The sequence below is a fragment of the Tachysurus vachellii genome, chromosome 17 (genome assembly GCF_030014155.1).
Source record: "Tachysurus vachellii isolate PV-2020 chromosome 17, HZAU_Pvac_v1, whole genome shotgun sequence".
Classification (NCBI taxonomy): domain Eukaryota; kingdom Metazoa; phylum Chordata; class Actinopteri; order Siluriformes; family Bagridae; genus Tachysurus; species Tachysurus vachellii.
Window position 1 is genome coordinate 1,327,501 of NC_083476.1, and position 17,278 is coordinate 1,344,778.

A 17,278-nucleotide genomic window follows, 5' to 3' on the forward strand; every position below is an offset into this window, starting at 1 on the left:
ACACACATACACACAAACACGCCTATACACACGTACACACAAACACATAGACACGCCTACACACATACACACAAACACATAGACATGCCTACACACACAAACACATACTGTAGACACGGCTACACACACATACACACAAACACATAGGCACGCCTACACACATACACACACATACACACAAACACATAGACACGCCTACACACACATACACACAAACAAATAGACACGCCTACACACACACACACATAGACACGCCCACACATTCACACACGCACACATAGACATGCCCACACACTCACACACACTAACATAGACACACACACATATACACACATATATAAACACACACTCACACAAACACACAATCACACAAACACACACACAGAATCGAGGTGGAAGAAAAACATGTTAATAAGAGCACATGATGTGGTGACAGTTTCTCTGACATTTATAGGAGTCTCCAGCGTCAGGGCTTGAGGACATCTTCAGAAGTTTAGTTTTGTTTAGTTTTTAAACGTCTCCTAACATTAGACACAACATGAAGTCTCTTTCTCTTGTATTGTAACCACAAATGGATAAAAAACACGTATTTTTATTCTGGAATAAACATAATGTTGTAATCAGCAGTGCAAGAGGAATAAAACACTCCAGATGAGTTTCCTCAGCATCATGCGGCAGTGTGTCGTATTCCTCAGTTTAAGGCTTTGAGGTCTGGCTCAGCTCTTCTCCTGATGGTCCTCCTGGGCGCTGGAGATATTGTAATTAATGTTCTGTAATGTTTTGCCCGGTGATGACTCAGGTTATATGCTGCTGTATACGCTGTTAGAAGGTCTGCTGTAGACACAGAGCGGGTTTATAGCCACAGATGGAACCTTGTCATAAAGTTTTATCTCAGCGGTGTTTCTCCGTCTCCACGTTTCTTCACTATCGTTTCTGTGAAAGTGAGATTCGAGGCTAATGAACCAATTAGAGAAGGAACGGTTATTTGCCGGAGTCATCTGGAGAAACGCTGCGTCTGCATTAAAGCACTCGTACACCGTGTTCCCGCTCTCAGCTGCAGAGCGCGGACACACACACACACACACACACACACACACACACACACACACAAGACATAAGGTGTGTATGTTACAAGGACACGAGCATCTTCTCCGGTGCTCTGGTGACTCTCGAGGCTCGCACTCTCGTACTCTCACGCACGACTGGATCCGACCGCCAGACTCGTCCTGCACTCGCACAAATGGCCGTGTTACAATCCCCAAAAAGCACACAAACCCATTTTCACTTGATGTTTAAACACCCTCGAGTGTGTAATAAAAGACCTCTGACCTCTGAGTCAGACTTCAGGGGCACAAAAAGCTCACTGTGAGGAAAGAGCTGTTAAAAAAAAGTGGTTATTAATAAAAACACACACACACATACACACATACACACACATAGACACACACACATACACACACATACACACACACACACATACACTCACACACACACATACACACACATACACTCACACACACACAGACACACAAATACACACACACAAACGCACACACACACAAACACACACACAAACCCACAGACACACACACATACTGTACACACACACATACACACACACATAGACACACACACATACACACACACATACCCACACATGCACACACACATACACACACACACATACACTCACACACACACAGACACACAAATACACACACACAAACGCACACACACACAAACCCACAGACACACACACATACTGTACACACACACATACACACACACACATAAAAGACCTCTGACCTCTGAGTCAGACTTCAGGGGCACAAAAAGCTCACTGTGAGGAAAGAGCTGTTAAACAAAAGTGGTTATTAATAAAAAACGCTGAGTTGTCGAGTCGTTACACATTTAGTACAAAGCCACGCTTTAAGATTTGATTTAAAACCAAGAAACAAACAATCCTGGATTTATCAGACACTCCGGATGATTGGTTGGAGAAGTCGAGCTGTGTTGTGTATGAAAGTTACTCTATGCTACACGTGACTCTCTCTCACTCCACTTCACTGCTACATCACGTATGTCACGTCTAAAACTTCAGGAAACTTAGAAAGCATGGCGTCGTCGTGTCTGTGGTATTTTTAACCGTCGGCAAACCGAAGCGATAAGGACACAAATGTCTGGTTGCCTTAAATACGCATCGTGCAGCTGTTCAGGAGCAGCCTTTAGCTTTCAGACTCATTAACTCTCAGACAGAATGATGAACGTCACCGCGGGCATGAAGGAAAGTGTCTGATCGAGTTCAATATACATCTGATACAAAACTTTAATTATAAATGTTAGTACACTACATATAGAGATTTAATGTGTTACACACATACGCACACACACATACACACACACACACATACGCACACACACATACGCACACACATACACACACACACACACAAACACACACACATACACACACACATACACACACACACATACACACACACATACACACACACACATACACACACACATACACACACATACACATACACACATATACACACACACATACACACATACACACACATACACACACATACGCACATACACACACACACATACACACACACGTACACACACACATACACACACACACGCACATACACACATACACACACATACACTCACACACACACACACACACATACACACACACATACACACACACACACAAACCCACAGACACACACACAAAAACACACACACACATACACACACGTACACACACACACAAACCCACACATACACTCACACACAAACATACACACACACATAGACACACACATACACACACACATACCCACACACACAAACACACGCACACACACATACACACACATACACTCACACACATACACACACACATAGACACACACAAATACACACACAAACCCACACACACATACACACACACATAGACACACACATATACACACACAAACACACAAACCCACACACACATACAGTATATATACACATACACACACACATACACACACACACACACTCATTGTTAAGATCGGCTCTCTGTGATGACAACGACTGCGTTGAGAGAACACGGCCCTGCTCTAAGTCTGATTTATTTATTTATTTTATTTATTTACAAAGGGGTGACGTTACAGAATGGTTATAAATTAATTATTAAATAAATTATTTTATTATTTGCTCAGTTAGCACAATTAGCGGAGCGTTAATGTTTAATAACTAAAACTGAAGAAATGTTTGAGTAGATTTACCTAATGATTGATGTCACAGACAGCAGGTGTCTTGTTAGCTTAGCATTTTAACACAATCACAGATGAGAAGAAACGCCGGCGATCTGAAAGTGTTTACTGATTAATGAGAGCAGACTGAGATACAGCTTCTACCTACGGCTGTAAAATATTAATCTCAGCTACTTCATTACTAGCAGCAAACGCTAGGCTAGGCTAGGCTAGCTGAGAATATGATGCTAGGTGTGTTAAAATATCAGATCTGGATAATCTGTCGGTCTGTCAGGCTTTTTATCGGCATTATTTACACCAGGAAACAGAAACAGAGTTAAATTTGAATTGTCGAGTTCTAAAAAACAAAGTAACATCGATATGTTTCTACGTCGTTTTTTAAAACTTTTATTTATGTAACAGCTCGTTGCTCGGCTGTAAGTTTTGTGCTCTGAAGTCACACTTCATGCATTGTTTCACTGCTTCCATGATCGATGATTAAAACGTGATGTCATGTCCTGTTTCCTGCAGAAATCTGCCTCCTGACTAAAGGACGTCGCACCGCTAGCGTCCGCGCCGACACGTACTGCCGCCTCTTCTCTCTTTCCGTCGACCATTTCAATGAAGTGCTGGAAGAATACCCCATGATGCGCCGCGCCTTCGAGACCGTCGCCATTGACCGCCTGGACCGTATCGGTAAGACCACACACACACACACACACACACACTCTCACACACACACACACAGAATTTCCTTGACTTCATTTTCATTCGTTTAGTGTGTGTCTGTTTCATTCATCACACTCGTCTGCCATCATGCTGCATGTGTATGCCTGTCTATCCTCCTGTCTATCCTCCAGTCTGTCCTCCTGTCTGTCCTCGTCTGTCCTCCTGTCTGTCCTGTCTCTCCTCCTGTCTCTCCTCCTTTCTGTCCCCTTGTCTGTCTCCTCTTACTTGTGGCGCTGATAGATTACACAAAATTTGACAGGATACCATTAAAATAATAATATGTGTGTGTGTGTGTGTGTGTGTGTGTGTGTGTGTGTGTGTGTGTGTGTGTGTGTGTGAGCACTACCCTGAAATCTCACACTCCAACCACAGCATACACTTATAATTCTGAAAATTTACTTTGATCTGTTTATATTAGCATCAATTCTGGAGATTTAACCTCAACTAAAGTTCGACAAAATCATGTTTATAATCTGGAAAATAGCAAAATAATAAAAACTTCAGATTGATTCAGTTCAATCCAAATTTCATTCACACGTTCATTTCAGATTGTAATTACGTGCTTGTGTTAAATTTGATATTTTTTACATCGTTTTATTTATGCGTTAGTAAAAATCTGCTGTTTTTCATTCATTCGTTCATTTTAATACAGACTCGGTTTTATTCGGATTCATCGTAAAACACATTTTTATGCCTATAAATTTAGTTAAAGAATTATAAAGAAGTTATTTATATTAGTTAAAAAATTGTTTTTATAAAACGTCGTTTTAAAAGCGAGACGTTTTTCTGCATTTTGCTTTTAAATAAACGAACGTAAAACGGATCACGTCTGGACGTTTTCATGAGGAACGAAGAGAATTGAGCAGAAATTCAGCCAAACGTCGCCAGAACTTTATTGTAATTAACTTTATTTTTCAATTTTAGCTTTTATTTTCAGCTCATCTTTGAAAAAAAAAGATTTTCATATTAAAAGTTTCCGTCAGATCGATTTTATCGCCAAATAATTTTTCATTTTCATTTTTTTTTTCAATTTTTTTAAAAACTTTATTATAAAAAATGATAATTTTGCATGGATTTTCATAACAAAGGACCAAATGTTGCATGCAGCTGCTTGGATTTAGAAGTAAAAAAATTTTTTTTTAACTTTTTTCTTGTTGTTAAAATAAATTGCAGCTCAGTTTGTAGCGATGTTTCGTTACGTTACAGTTCGACATGAAAACGATACAAAAACAACACCACTGACTTCAACAGCACTTAAAGTCATTTCAGATTGATTTGTAACAGAAATCTTTACATTTCTAAAAGTAATTTTATTTCACGTTTCATTTCATTTCACATTTCATTTCATTTCAGTTCATTTTATTCTAGTCATGGCGTGAACGTTAACGAGACTTCGGCTTGATGTTCCCCGTCCAGATGATGGATTTAAATTGAAATAGTAAAAAAAATGTTGTTAAAAACTTTTTGACCTTTTAACATAGCGACTTTAACTTGCAAGGCGCTTTTATTTTTATTGTTAGTTCATCATATTTTCTGGACAATCGTTCACTCTGAAATGAAACGTGTTAGCATCATTTGTGTTAGCATCATTTGTGTTAGCATTTAGTGATTAAAGCGGAAGGGAACGACTTGAACTCATGGAATGTTTGTCATCAACAACACAAATAATCAGGAATAAATCACCGTTACGTTAACAACAAAGTGACGAATTATGGTCCAGAAAATGTGATTAATTCTCACCATATTCCACTTAAACCTTCCAGTAGCTATGAGTACCAGATCTAAAAAGATCCGAGATCAGATCTCCATCATATTTTATATTTATTTATCTGTATTTATGAGTCATATTCTAGTGAAGTTTCCTCAGATGTTGACCAAACTGCATGCTGCATGTAATAATTACAAATTACTTCTTACTTTTGCAGCAGCTAAGACAAATTATGATGATCAGCAGGTTCACTGTGACCAGGCAACCCGAAGTATACCGTTTTTCCTCTAAGCATATGAGAAGAATGTGAATTTCTTACTAACACAGCATGCGGCTGTCATACTCTGTACCTTAGAATGACACCAATGCCTGCAGAAACACCTCCATGGGCCGTATTCAGAGTCAGAACATAACCTTCGAGCCGTCCCAGGAAGTTCAGAGGCGGGGTTTAGGGAGGGAGGGAGGGGGTTCGGGGGACAAAGCCGAGGAAGCTTCTTTCAGGTTTTTTTGGATGGTCAGTGATGGAGAAAATAAACACAGATATCCGTCCTGACTTTACATTATTGACTCGCCCACATCTTGGAAAATCAGCACGCAGAGTTACGACATGAAATTACGACATCGTGGTCAGTTTACTCTCGTCTCGGAATTTCGAGATTTCCGACGGGGCGTTGAATTAACATTTGCTGTGTGGATTTCACACCTCTGAGGGTTTATTTTTCTCAACATTGTCTAAAAGTACACTTTAAACACAGGTGGGGGGAAAATGGCATAGAAAATAAGGACTGAATAACTTTATAATAATTTTATTAATAATTAATAAAAATAATATTTTTTTTCTGCTGTCAGATGTATTAAGATATAACATGAAGATAAAAGCAAGACACAGTGAAATAATCATAACCACAATAATAATAATAGTAATATAAATAATAATAATAATAATAATAGTAATATAAATAGTAATATAAATAATAATAATAATAATAATAGTAATATAAATAATAATAATAATAATAATAATAATAATAATAGTAATATAAATAATAATAATAATGAATGTAGCATTGCAGCATCTGGTGTCTTCCTCACTCACCACTGTGAAGTTTCTAACGTAGCACTTGATCCAGCGCAGATGATTGTTGTGCACTTTATTTGTTCAGACACCGCCAGTTACACAACTTCCAGTATAATGGCGTAAATAGTCACGCGTGTGAAATCTTCGTCAGACGATCTCTGACTTTATCCTTTCGAATATGTTTTGTGGATTAACGAAACAGCTCCTGAACTCAACTCTGAATACGGCCGCTCGAGTTTAAGCAACATATTATTTGTGTTTATTTCTGAAGGTGATTTTAATCGATTCTGTCCCAAGGCACGGCACATTACTGCTTGTGTTGGTGGTTTTTCTGTTGTTGTGTTTGTTTTTCTGGATGTTTGGAGTCTCAGGCATGTTCATACCGGCTTGCTTTTGCATCACCGTGATGTCTGAGTCAAAAGCAATCAATAGCAGATAAGCACTGACGTGATCAGGCCAGTTCAATCTCTTCACGTGTCACGTTGCTGATGGATTTCCTGATTTAATTCCTGCATCGTGTGGAAATACGGCGATTTCCCTCCTTTTTTTGCTCGACTCAGCGCAATTAAAAAAAACAACAAAAAAACAAAAACAAACACAAGCACAACCACGATGCTTTAATTACATCCTGCTTTGATTCGATTCGGACGAGTCTAACCCCAAAAAACACGGGGATTTGTCTCATACAAACTGCAGACCGGGTCATGATCTGTGCTCGTTGTGCTGTCATTTCTTTTCGTTCTCCTTTTTTATTGATTGATTTATTTGATTTGATTCGATTTCTTTCTTTCTTTTTGGACTGCGAATGCTTGTTCCATCCAACGCAAGAGAAAAGTGATATTTGCTAAAAGCCGTAAGTTGACCATGCATTGAGCAGAATGATGATTTCACGACTGATCACAATGTATGTATTTTTATCTAAAAATTATTCAACCAGGAGTTCCTCTTGAGATGAGCTCATCTCGTTTTCAAGAGTGTCCTGGCCGAAGATTAGGCAGCAGGTAAATTCCTTGATACAATCCCACATCTCAATAATAATAATAACAATAATAATAATAATACTATAAAAAAAAAACTCCACAAACTTAAAGCATCATGGGAAACACGGTACGCACAGACGGCGGGCGCTTACGCACTCGAGACCTCGGTGTGTTGGGGTCTTTTTTCTGTTTGGGGTCCATTCATGTCACTGAAGTAGATGATGAAGGTTTATATTAGGACTTGTAGAGTTCCAGTTTAACGGCAGTCAAGTCAAAAGAGTCCTGTTTCTGACTCACGTCGGCTCGTTCGGTTCAAGACTAAACCCGTTAACTCTAGCTTTTGTTTGTTTTTTGTTTTTTGTTCGTTAGACTATTTTTTGCCGTCATATTCAGCATTTACAGGACGGTTAAAAAAAATCGTCAAAAAATTGACGGACAACAAACGGGAAGTTTTTTTGTCATGATTTAATCCTCCAGAAGCGATCAGATCAGATCAGAGAATTGTACGTGGATTTTATTCATTCGGCCGTGCAGAAAGACGGTGGATTATTTTTTTGTTTGTTTTATTAAACAAACATTTATAATATAATCCTTTTACAGACACTTTTGTCTACCTCCGTGTGCCTGACATTTTCACTGTACTGTAAGTTTGCTGTGTTTAATGCCTTTGGAGACTTTTAGAGATTTTTACAGTATGTATTTCATTCAGTAACTTCAATTGGTTAACATTAATTGGTTCAACACGTTAAATGTCGATCGGACCGAACTGAGCGCTCGCTGCTTATTCATTTGAACCCAAACATCAGAAACTTTTAAATTCACTTCAGATCTGTGTGTCAGGAGGAAAAGGAAGAAAATCTGAGAAGAAGAGTCGAACTTCCAAAAGCCAGAAAAAACCATCAACAACCTCTTTGACCTGATATACATTTTATTTTATATCTTTACCTCAGAAAGCAGAAGAAACGTCTCTTTTGACTTGTCTTATTTCAGTATAAACAGCTTGTATATAATGATCTGTCTATCTAGAGCACAGTACAGAAATCCAGTCAATGCTTCATGTAACGTTCTGAATAACCGAAGCTTTAGTTAAGAAATCGTTTCTGTTAGCGACAGTCAGCATGATGCTATTTTTCTATGATTTCCATCTTCATCCTCAGCGCTCCGTCTTGTTCATCATGGTTTTATCATCGCTTCCTAATGCAACATCTTACACGCAAAAAAGCAAACAAAAAATCATCACAACACAAAAGTCAGGGATCGTTCACTCGTAACGCATTATTGACTTATTATTACTATTAATATTGTTGTTATTAATCGTCAGCGGAGGTGTAGAGAAGAAGCACCTGGTTTAGTGCCGGAGCTTTAATACGACGCCGTAAAACGCCCCCGAAAGTTTCATTTAAAGCTGACAGACAAAAATCTCGGCAAGTGGGTCGTGGGAACGAGTGAGAGCTAGAGGCATGGAACTAATCATCGCCAACGAGCCCTGAGAGAGAAACAGAGAGAAAACGACAAGCAGACCGTCAAACTGTGGAGTCAAGTAGCACGGCTGGGAGTAATTAACAAATTCACGACTTTTATTTCTTTAAAAGATTCTACAAAGATTCCTTCCTAATGGTAACACTGGTAACGTCTAAAGATTGTCCAAGTACACAGTACAACATGAGTCAGGACTCATCAGGAGGGTGTTTTTCCCCCTCTGTCATTTTTCTAGAACGAACCCTCGTGTTAATTTGTTATCATTTCTATAGTAACGACAGAACAACTAAAGTGTGTCGTCATTCGTGGTGAAGTTTTCTGTAGTGAGACCGAAGTCACGTCTCTGATAAAGACACTGGATTCGTATAAGATCTTCCTCCTTTTACAATAGTTCCTCCTCTCAAAGTAGTTCCTCCTCTTGATACTGTCCCACAGCACAGCCTGCAGTCTGCTTTGCTTCTGCTTGCCGCTGATCGCAGATCGCTGTTGTTTAGCATCATCTGTTCATTAGCGCAGTAACGCTAGGTTTATCGACGTCTTTCAGTATCGGACTGTTTGAACGTGTAAAAGTAAACGCTAGCTAACCACACACACACACACACACACACACACACACACACAAAGCAGAACTCATCTCCTGAAGCTACAGAATCTTTCTTCATGCAGCAAGTGCAGTAATCGAACATGTCAGCGGACTCTAAAGCGGATAAAATGCCTCGTTCTTCAGGAACTCAGATGCCGTGTGACCCACGTTAGTCTTCCGCTCATGTTCCACATCAGTAACGTGTTTCTGTTTAACTCCTCATCCACAGAGTTCACGCTTCCTTCAAAAGTATTTTCCTCCATCATGTAAGTCTGGATTTTCTCTTCGCTGTAGTCTTTAGTGAGTTTTTTTTTCTTTTCTTGAAGGCGTGCTGTGTAGATCAGAGAATTTCAGCTGTAGCTAGATTCGAAATGTTCTGTGATTTTCTGTCCATTGTTCTGGTTCATATCATGGAAGATTTGGAGTAGAATGACACAAACCATGAAGATCGTGACAAAACAAACCATCATTGTTACTGACACACTGTTTCACACAGCAAGACTTTGTCTAGAAATAAGTCGGCACTAAATATAATCATATGATTCATTCTATAATTTTATAAATTGCATCAAATGTTCATTTATTTCTTTTTTCCGGTCCAGATCTTCAGCACACGTCGCACGTTTGCATTGCTACGGCTATGTTCTCTGGCTCAGTTTAGCAGCTCGCATTTACAAAACCTTGTTTGAATCGATTCCTGCTTTCTGGAGTCGATTCTGATTCCTGTAGTTGATTCTGAGTCGACTCATTTTCTAAATAAAGCAGACATGTTTGATTGAGATTGTGAATAGTTACACTGCAAATATCTTAAATATATCATATTAAATAGCTTGTTATAAAACTTAACGGCGCCACCTGCAGCCCTGGAGCTCTCTCATGCAACAGGAAATACAGCCTTGTAACACTCACGTTAATATACTTACAGTAGGCATTTAGACATCGTGCTTATTGCCCATTTACAATAAATAAATATATAATTGGCAGTCTTAACCTCTCTAAAGCAAATATCGGCCCAGATCTCCACCTAACACAGTTCAGCCACTCGTGTTTGTCCTGCCGTGATGGCAAATATAAAGAACCGACTCTGACACTGTATGTGTTTGGATATGCAAGGACATGTCTCGCTTTCTAAACCTGCCCCAGTGTCCCCAGGGATGCCCCATCATCCTCGAGAACCGGCTCGTGTTAATTCCTGTCACACCGGATAAATGTTCCTGTTAGAACCCTCTGCAAATCTCTTCTCCGCTTATTGACACGTTTTCATCTGTTTATCCGAATATATATCTTAATAAATAACCCTAAAGATACCAGATAACTGCTTCACCGTAGTCTAGTGATATATATATATATATATATAAATTGTGGAAAATGCAATAAGACATGAGAACAAAGTACTGTACAGAACAGACAGTAGCACCAGATTAACTAATTAATAATTAGCTTCTGCGCTAATAAACACTTTACTTTGTTTATTGAGATATTTCTTAATTGATCAAGCAGGACTCATGTCTTGCGTTCAGATGGCTCCTGTGTGACAACAGCAGGGTAATATAAAGTAATAAGGAAGAACCAGAGACACAACACGATAATGGACAGAGATACGATCATCACTAATCTGATCCACATCCGATCGCATGAAATACAGCAGATTTAAATATAAAATAATTCCTTTTATAAATGCGTTTGATGTGGAGCAACAGCGTAACTGGTTACTTCCTGTTGTCGCTCACGTTATAGCAGCTGTAAAGACACTGCATCTCCTTTAATAGAACAGAACATAGAAGCCTTTATTATCGCCACATGTACATTACAGCACAGTGGAATTCTTTTCTTCACATACCCCAACTGAGGAGGTTGGGGTCAGAGTGCAGGGGCAGCTATGATACAGCACCCCTGGAGCAGGGAGGGGTTGAGGGCCTTGCTCAAGGGCCCAGCAGTGGCAGCTTGGCTGTGCTGGGCCTTGAACCTCGATCCTCCGATCAACAACCGAGAGCCAAGTGAATGTTAAATAAAAATGTCCTTAGGGAAAACTTCACCGTATCAACATTTAGAGGTTTTGTTAAATAACAGACCCTCGAATGAGCTGTTGCTATAGAAAAGATTCAATAATACAAACCTGGGATATGCAGCAGCACCGTAGTCAGAGCCGCTGTTCTAGAAAATTAAATCTTTTGCATAATAAGAATTTACCTTTTAAATACCATCTGATCAGCAGAAGACACTTCCTTCATTCTCAGCAGAGAAAGTGTAGAAGAATCTTTATCTAAAGTCCGATCTCTGATCTCTAAAGTCCAAGAAAGTTCATTTTCCGATCTCGTTCCCAGTTTCCGCTCCCCAGCCGAGGCATTAGCCGTCGCACAGGATATTTTTCAATGTCTCCGCCTGTGCGGTCCAGTTTTCCAGACCCAGATTAACCCAGACGTGATTGCACCAGAGTACGAGTGTTGATTTTGTTACTCTCATGAAAGAATCCCAACCCACAGTGTAATTTATCACAAAGCCATGTTTTATCTGCTGCTGCAGAATTGCACAATCAAGATCAGCTCTAGCTGCAGATATTTTTACTGTAATGGTGAAGGGAAGAGACGTATTAGAAGATTCCTGCAGGCAGACAATGAACGACTGAATGGTGAACGGTGAGAGAAAGGACGCCACCTCCACGTTGAAGGCCGTAGCCGAGAGATTGATTGTTAACAGCTTTTACGCCCTCAGTTCTACTGATTAAAGAGTTCTGCTTGGCTGAATGACGCTCAGCAAACCGAAAAAGGTCAAATCTAAAGAAATAAATCAGAGTCACTGTTGCTGCCTTCGGTCTTACATAAAAGCTGGTTCCTCAAGGCCAGAAAACACTCAGATTCACTAGGGTACAGCTACCAGTTCACACTTTATTATAACACAGTAATCGGTGGTGTTCCAAAAAACTAGAGTGGATTTTGTTTCTCTAACTGTGGAGAAAAATATGATCCAATGCACCAAGGATTTGATTTAAAACCTTAAAGGTGGGGTCTCTGATATCTGAGAAATGCTTCAAAACAAAACAAAAATCAAAACAAACGTGTAGCCAATGAGCAGAAAGGGGCGGGTCTTGTCAATATGGGCGGAGAGATTGTTCAGTGCGCATGTGTGCATGTGCGCATATTCACAGATTGGAGTTTCCCGAGTCAATAACTCCTGAGCTAAACGCTGTTACTACACAAAACACGGTTGTAGCTGCGTCTCTACATTACTACGATAGAAAAGAGGTGTTATTTGTGTAGTAACAGTGTTTAGCTCAGGAGTTATTGACTCAGGAAACTCCAATCTGTGAATATGTGACCAACTTCCTGCTCCTTCAGTTCTCTCCAGCGCTGGAAAGCTGATCCTATATTAACACGTCCTACTTCTTACCTTATCGTAAGTCTTTCTTCTCTTTCTTTCTTTGTTTTTATCCTCCATGTCAATGTTAAAACCGCTTTCTGCTAATGTCACACATGCGCACCGAACACTCTCTCCGCCCATACTGACAAGACACGCCCCTTTCTGCTCATTGGCTACACGTTAGTTTTGTTTTTGTTTAGTTTTCGGCCCGACTCAGTTTTCTGAAGCATTTCTCAAACAACGGAGACCCCACCTTTAAGGATGATTTTGTTCTAGAGCCCATTAGAGATCGGTCAGGGGTCCAAGCACTTTTATCAGAAGATATCGTCACAAAACAGCTTTACAGAAATCGGATTTTCATACATAATGAACAAGCCAGAGATGACATTGGTGAGGAAAAAACAGCTTAGGTGACATGAGGAAGAAAAGAAACCTTGACTCAACGTAAATCCCGTCCTCCTCTGGGTGACCCTGGGACTATAAATCATTACAGTATCCAGTATAGAGGTGGAAGAGTAAAGATAAACAGAACTGAGTGATGAGGAAAGATTTGAGTAAATCCCACTAAATAAGGGCCTTTTTACACCCGGTCACTTCGTGTGTTGTCTCTGATCCGATAACTGTCTGATTTGTTAAAACTGTTCCATTTACATTAGACCACATAAACGCGTCTCGGCGAATCAGATATCGATCCGATCTTTCTACTCCCGCCCAAAATCCTAATATATTTTACCTCATTTCCGGGGTAATTGTAACGGAACACACTTTGGTGTATGCGGTTTTCAGAACACAATCAAAAAGAAGACGAAAAAACTAGTTACGACGTTTATGCTACAAAAAACAGCGTTTACTGTTTGCTGCGTTTTCGCTGACAGCAGCAGCGCATTTTAAGACCCGATGAGACACCTGGGTGAAAGATCACCTGTGACGTACTTCTGTTTGGGAGGAGTATAGCGCTGACGTATGTGGCTTGAACAACCACATTCATTTACACCTGTCCAGTTTCATCTGAAACACGTCCCAGACCACCTCCTGAAGGGGTTTGTACCGTCGGATTTATATCCGTCTCCAAAACGTATCAGAGGGCATTTAGACCTGGTCTTTTTACCATCGGGTAGCTATCGGATCACAGAAAACGCATGAAGTGACCAGGTGTAAAAAGCCCCTAAGAGTCCTGGGATAAGACCTGGTTAGTATCACAGTCTATTGTGGCCAGGGGTAAAAGCAAGCCAGAGTGGACCAGCCTGATCTGTATGTGGATGAAGGAATGTTGGTGTTTCATGTGTGTGTGCTGACCAAATACTCATCTGAGTGAAAAGATCTTGTTGACTACTACTTTTATACATTTAACTTTAATTTAAATGTCAACCAAGTGTCCAAGCTTGCATAACTGTCCCTGTTCTCTTGCTGGGACGTGCCATCATCCTGTCAATCAGACCGATGCTTATGTGTAACTCTTCCTGGTTTCTGTATGAGAAAGACACCAACTGTAGTCTGCGTATCCAAAATAAGGCAGTTGCCATCTTTGTCTGAGAAGAATTTTTTGGAAAGATGTCTCAGCCTTCATCCTGCTCTTATGTCACAGAAAGTGGGTGGAAAATGGACATGTTTATACCTGGGGAGAAGATTAGTGATTTATTGGAGCTTTTAAAGAGAAATATATCTGTAAGACAAAGAGAGCGCTACAGTAGTTACGCGCTATAATAATAATAATCGAATCCCCACACCGTCAACCTCAAATCATCCACTGTGACACACTGCGTGTTAAATAACCCTTCATAACCAATCGCATTCTCTACACCTCCTCGCAAGCAGTGTCTGATCGATGCTTGTCACCAGAATTGATTTCTCGAGTGCCTCGTTTCTGACAGTTCCTCCTACTGAAGAAGGTTCTGGGTCTTGAGAGCTCTGACACGGTTTGGGATTATCTTTACTCAGTCGAGTTATGTGTATAAGTCGTTTCTGTGATTATGGGAGACGTTCAGCATTCTGCCATGTTGTCGGGGTATCGAAGGACGTACATAAACGTCTGACCGAAATGTCTCGTGTGCTGTTTGTCTTCATTGCAGTCGAAATCTAATATTCGGTTAATGGCTGCATGTCACAGACTTCAAATGAGCTCGGTCTTAATGGTCGCTCATGGATCTGTATGGACAGTTCAGCCAATACACCAGAGGTTTAATGTCAGAGTCATTCATCCGTTGATTGAAATAAAGCCAATCTAGTGGGTTAATTAAGTAAGGAAGGCGCCAACGTCAACATTTTCCCATTGGACCATGCCTTCTCATGGATAAGTCAACGCTAAGGTGTGTGTTGTGCATGTGATCTTGAGAACATATGAGAACATAGGGTTCAGTTAGTCACGCCAGAAGATTTTAGGTACATCAAATTTTCTTAGCGTTTTGTTTTTGCTAGTCCTCCCTTTGTTGGCCCTGTGTCTCCATTACATCTCCACTGTTTTCCATTTCATATGCTGTACTATTTCATATGCTGCATGGTGTGCTTTGTAGCTAGCTAACATGTTGTTCTTTCTAGGGAAGAAGAATTCCCTCCTACTTCAGAAGTTCCAGAAGGACCTGAATGCCGGCGTGTTCAATACGCAGGAGAACGAGCTTCTGAAGCAGATTATCCGACAGGACCGGGAGATGGTGATGATGGTGGAGAGGAAGCAGTCGGTCACAGGGGCGAATTCGACGCCCATGTCCGGAAACTCCATCATTAACTCTCCAGCTCAGCCTCCTTTTGCAAACAGCCAGTTCCAGCAGCAAGCGCAATCCTCACCCATGACCCCTATGGCCCCCATGACCTACAGCACCTCGGCATCCATCATCCCCGCAGCTCGCCTAGCCGGGAGCGTGGCCTTCTCGTCGCCAGGCAACCCGGCCACGCCCCTACAGCAGCAGCCGACGCCCGGAGGTGTCATGTCTCCCTGCTCGTTCACGGCAGGCCGAACCTTCCAGTACGGATCGCCCACGGCTTCGCAGCTGTCTCTCGTGCCCCAGCTGTCGGCCGTAACGATGCAGCAACAGCAGCAGCAGTCGTCCCCGCAAAGAAACGAGGTTCATAGCAGTCTTAGCAGGGACGTGCGCCATCTTTCGGCCTCTCAGCCCTCGCTGCCTCACGAAACCTCACTAGCCATTAGGCAACATCCATCGTCCGGAGAATCCTTGGCATCTATCCAGCCTGCAGTGAGCCCATCCCCACAAGCCCCTGGCTCCGCCTCACAGCAGGGCGCCATTCGTGCCACTGTCCCTCCGAGGGTGGCGCTTTTCCGACAAATGTCATCAGGTGCGCTTCCACCGGTGCGAGCGGCGCCCTCTACAGTCCAGCACAGAGATCCCATGGGATCCAGGAGAGAGTCGGCCATCTTGAACAGCGGCACTGAGACTGAACAAGACAAGTTGCGGTTTGCGTCGAATTTATGATTTTTCTTTTTTGTTCTTCTTCTTCACTTATTTATTGATTGATTTTTTTAAAATAATGATTTTGCTTCATTTTTATGGAGAAAAAAGAGACGAGTATTTTTGTTTCTTCCTCCAACCAACCTCATAGATCTCCTGTACAGACTTGCCCTTGTATTATATTCTATTTTAGAAACCTTTACCCTTCAACGTAAGAATGTATATTATACAAATATATACGTGTAAATCTAGAATATTTGGCACTGCCTATATGAAAACAGGCGGGAAAACACTAGTATAAATGCAAGTCTTCCTTTCTGATATGTATATATGATGGACATGTTGGGGATTCTGAGCTGTTTGTTCTCTTTTTGTTCTCTTTTCTTGTTTGTTTGGGTTTTTTTTTTTTTTTTTGTAACACGAATGAAACGTGAAGGCTGGAAAGCTGTTTTTCATTTAAATCTTTTTTTTTTTTTTTTTTTATTGAGACGACGTTCAAATACATGTCCAGCAATCAGCAGCTTTTTTGGCATCACTGTGGAAAAACCTACACACATAACCGATACTGGCGCTCGAGAAAAACAACAAAAAAAAGGCAGCACACGTTCATCGATACGGATATATAAACGAAGTGGACGGAGATTACGAGGAGGAAAGAGCGAGTAAAAGTAAAAGCAGCTCTACGACGGTCCGGTAACTGAGG

General features: G+C 40.8%; 1 protein-coding gene across 1 annotated transcript in view; it reads left to right on the top strand.

The window, feature by feature from the left end:
- LOC132860493 (potassium/sodium hyperpolarization-activated cyclic nucleotide-gated channel 1) overlaps positions 1-16,599 on the top strand; it is a 103,609-nt gene extending 87,010 nt beyond the window's left edge. Inside the window, exons 7-8 of the mRNA XM_060891721.1 lie at positions 3,792-3,956; positions 15,710-16,599. Coding sequence (XP_060747704.1) covers positions 3,792-3,956; positions 15,710-16,599 — 1,055 coding nt within the window. The remainder of the gene's footprint in view (positions 1-3,791; positions 3,957-15,709) is intronic.
- The last annotated feature ends 679 nt before the right edge of the window (positions 16,600-17,278 follow it).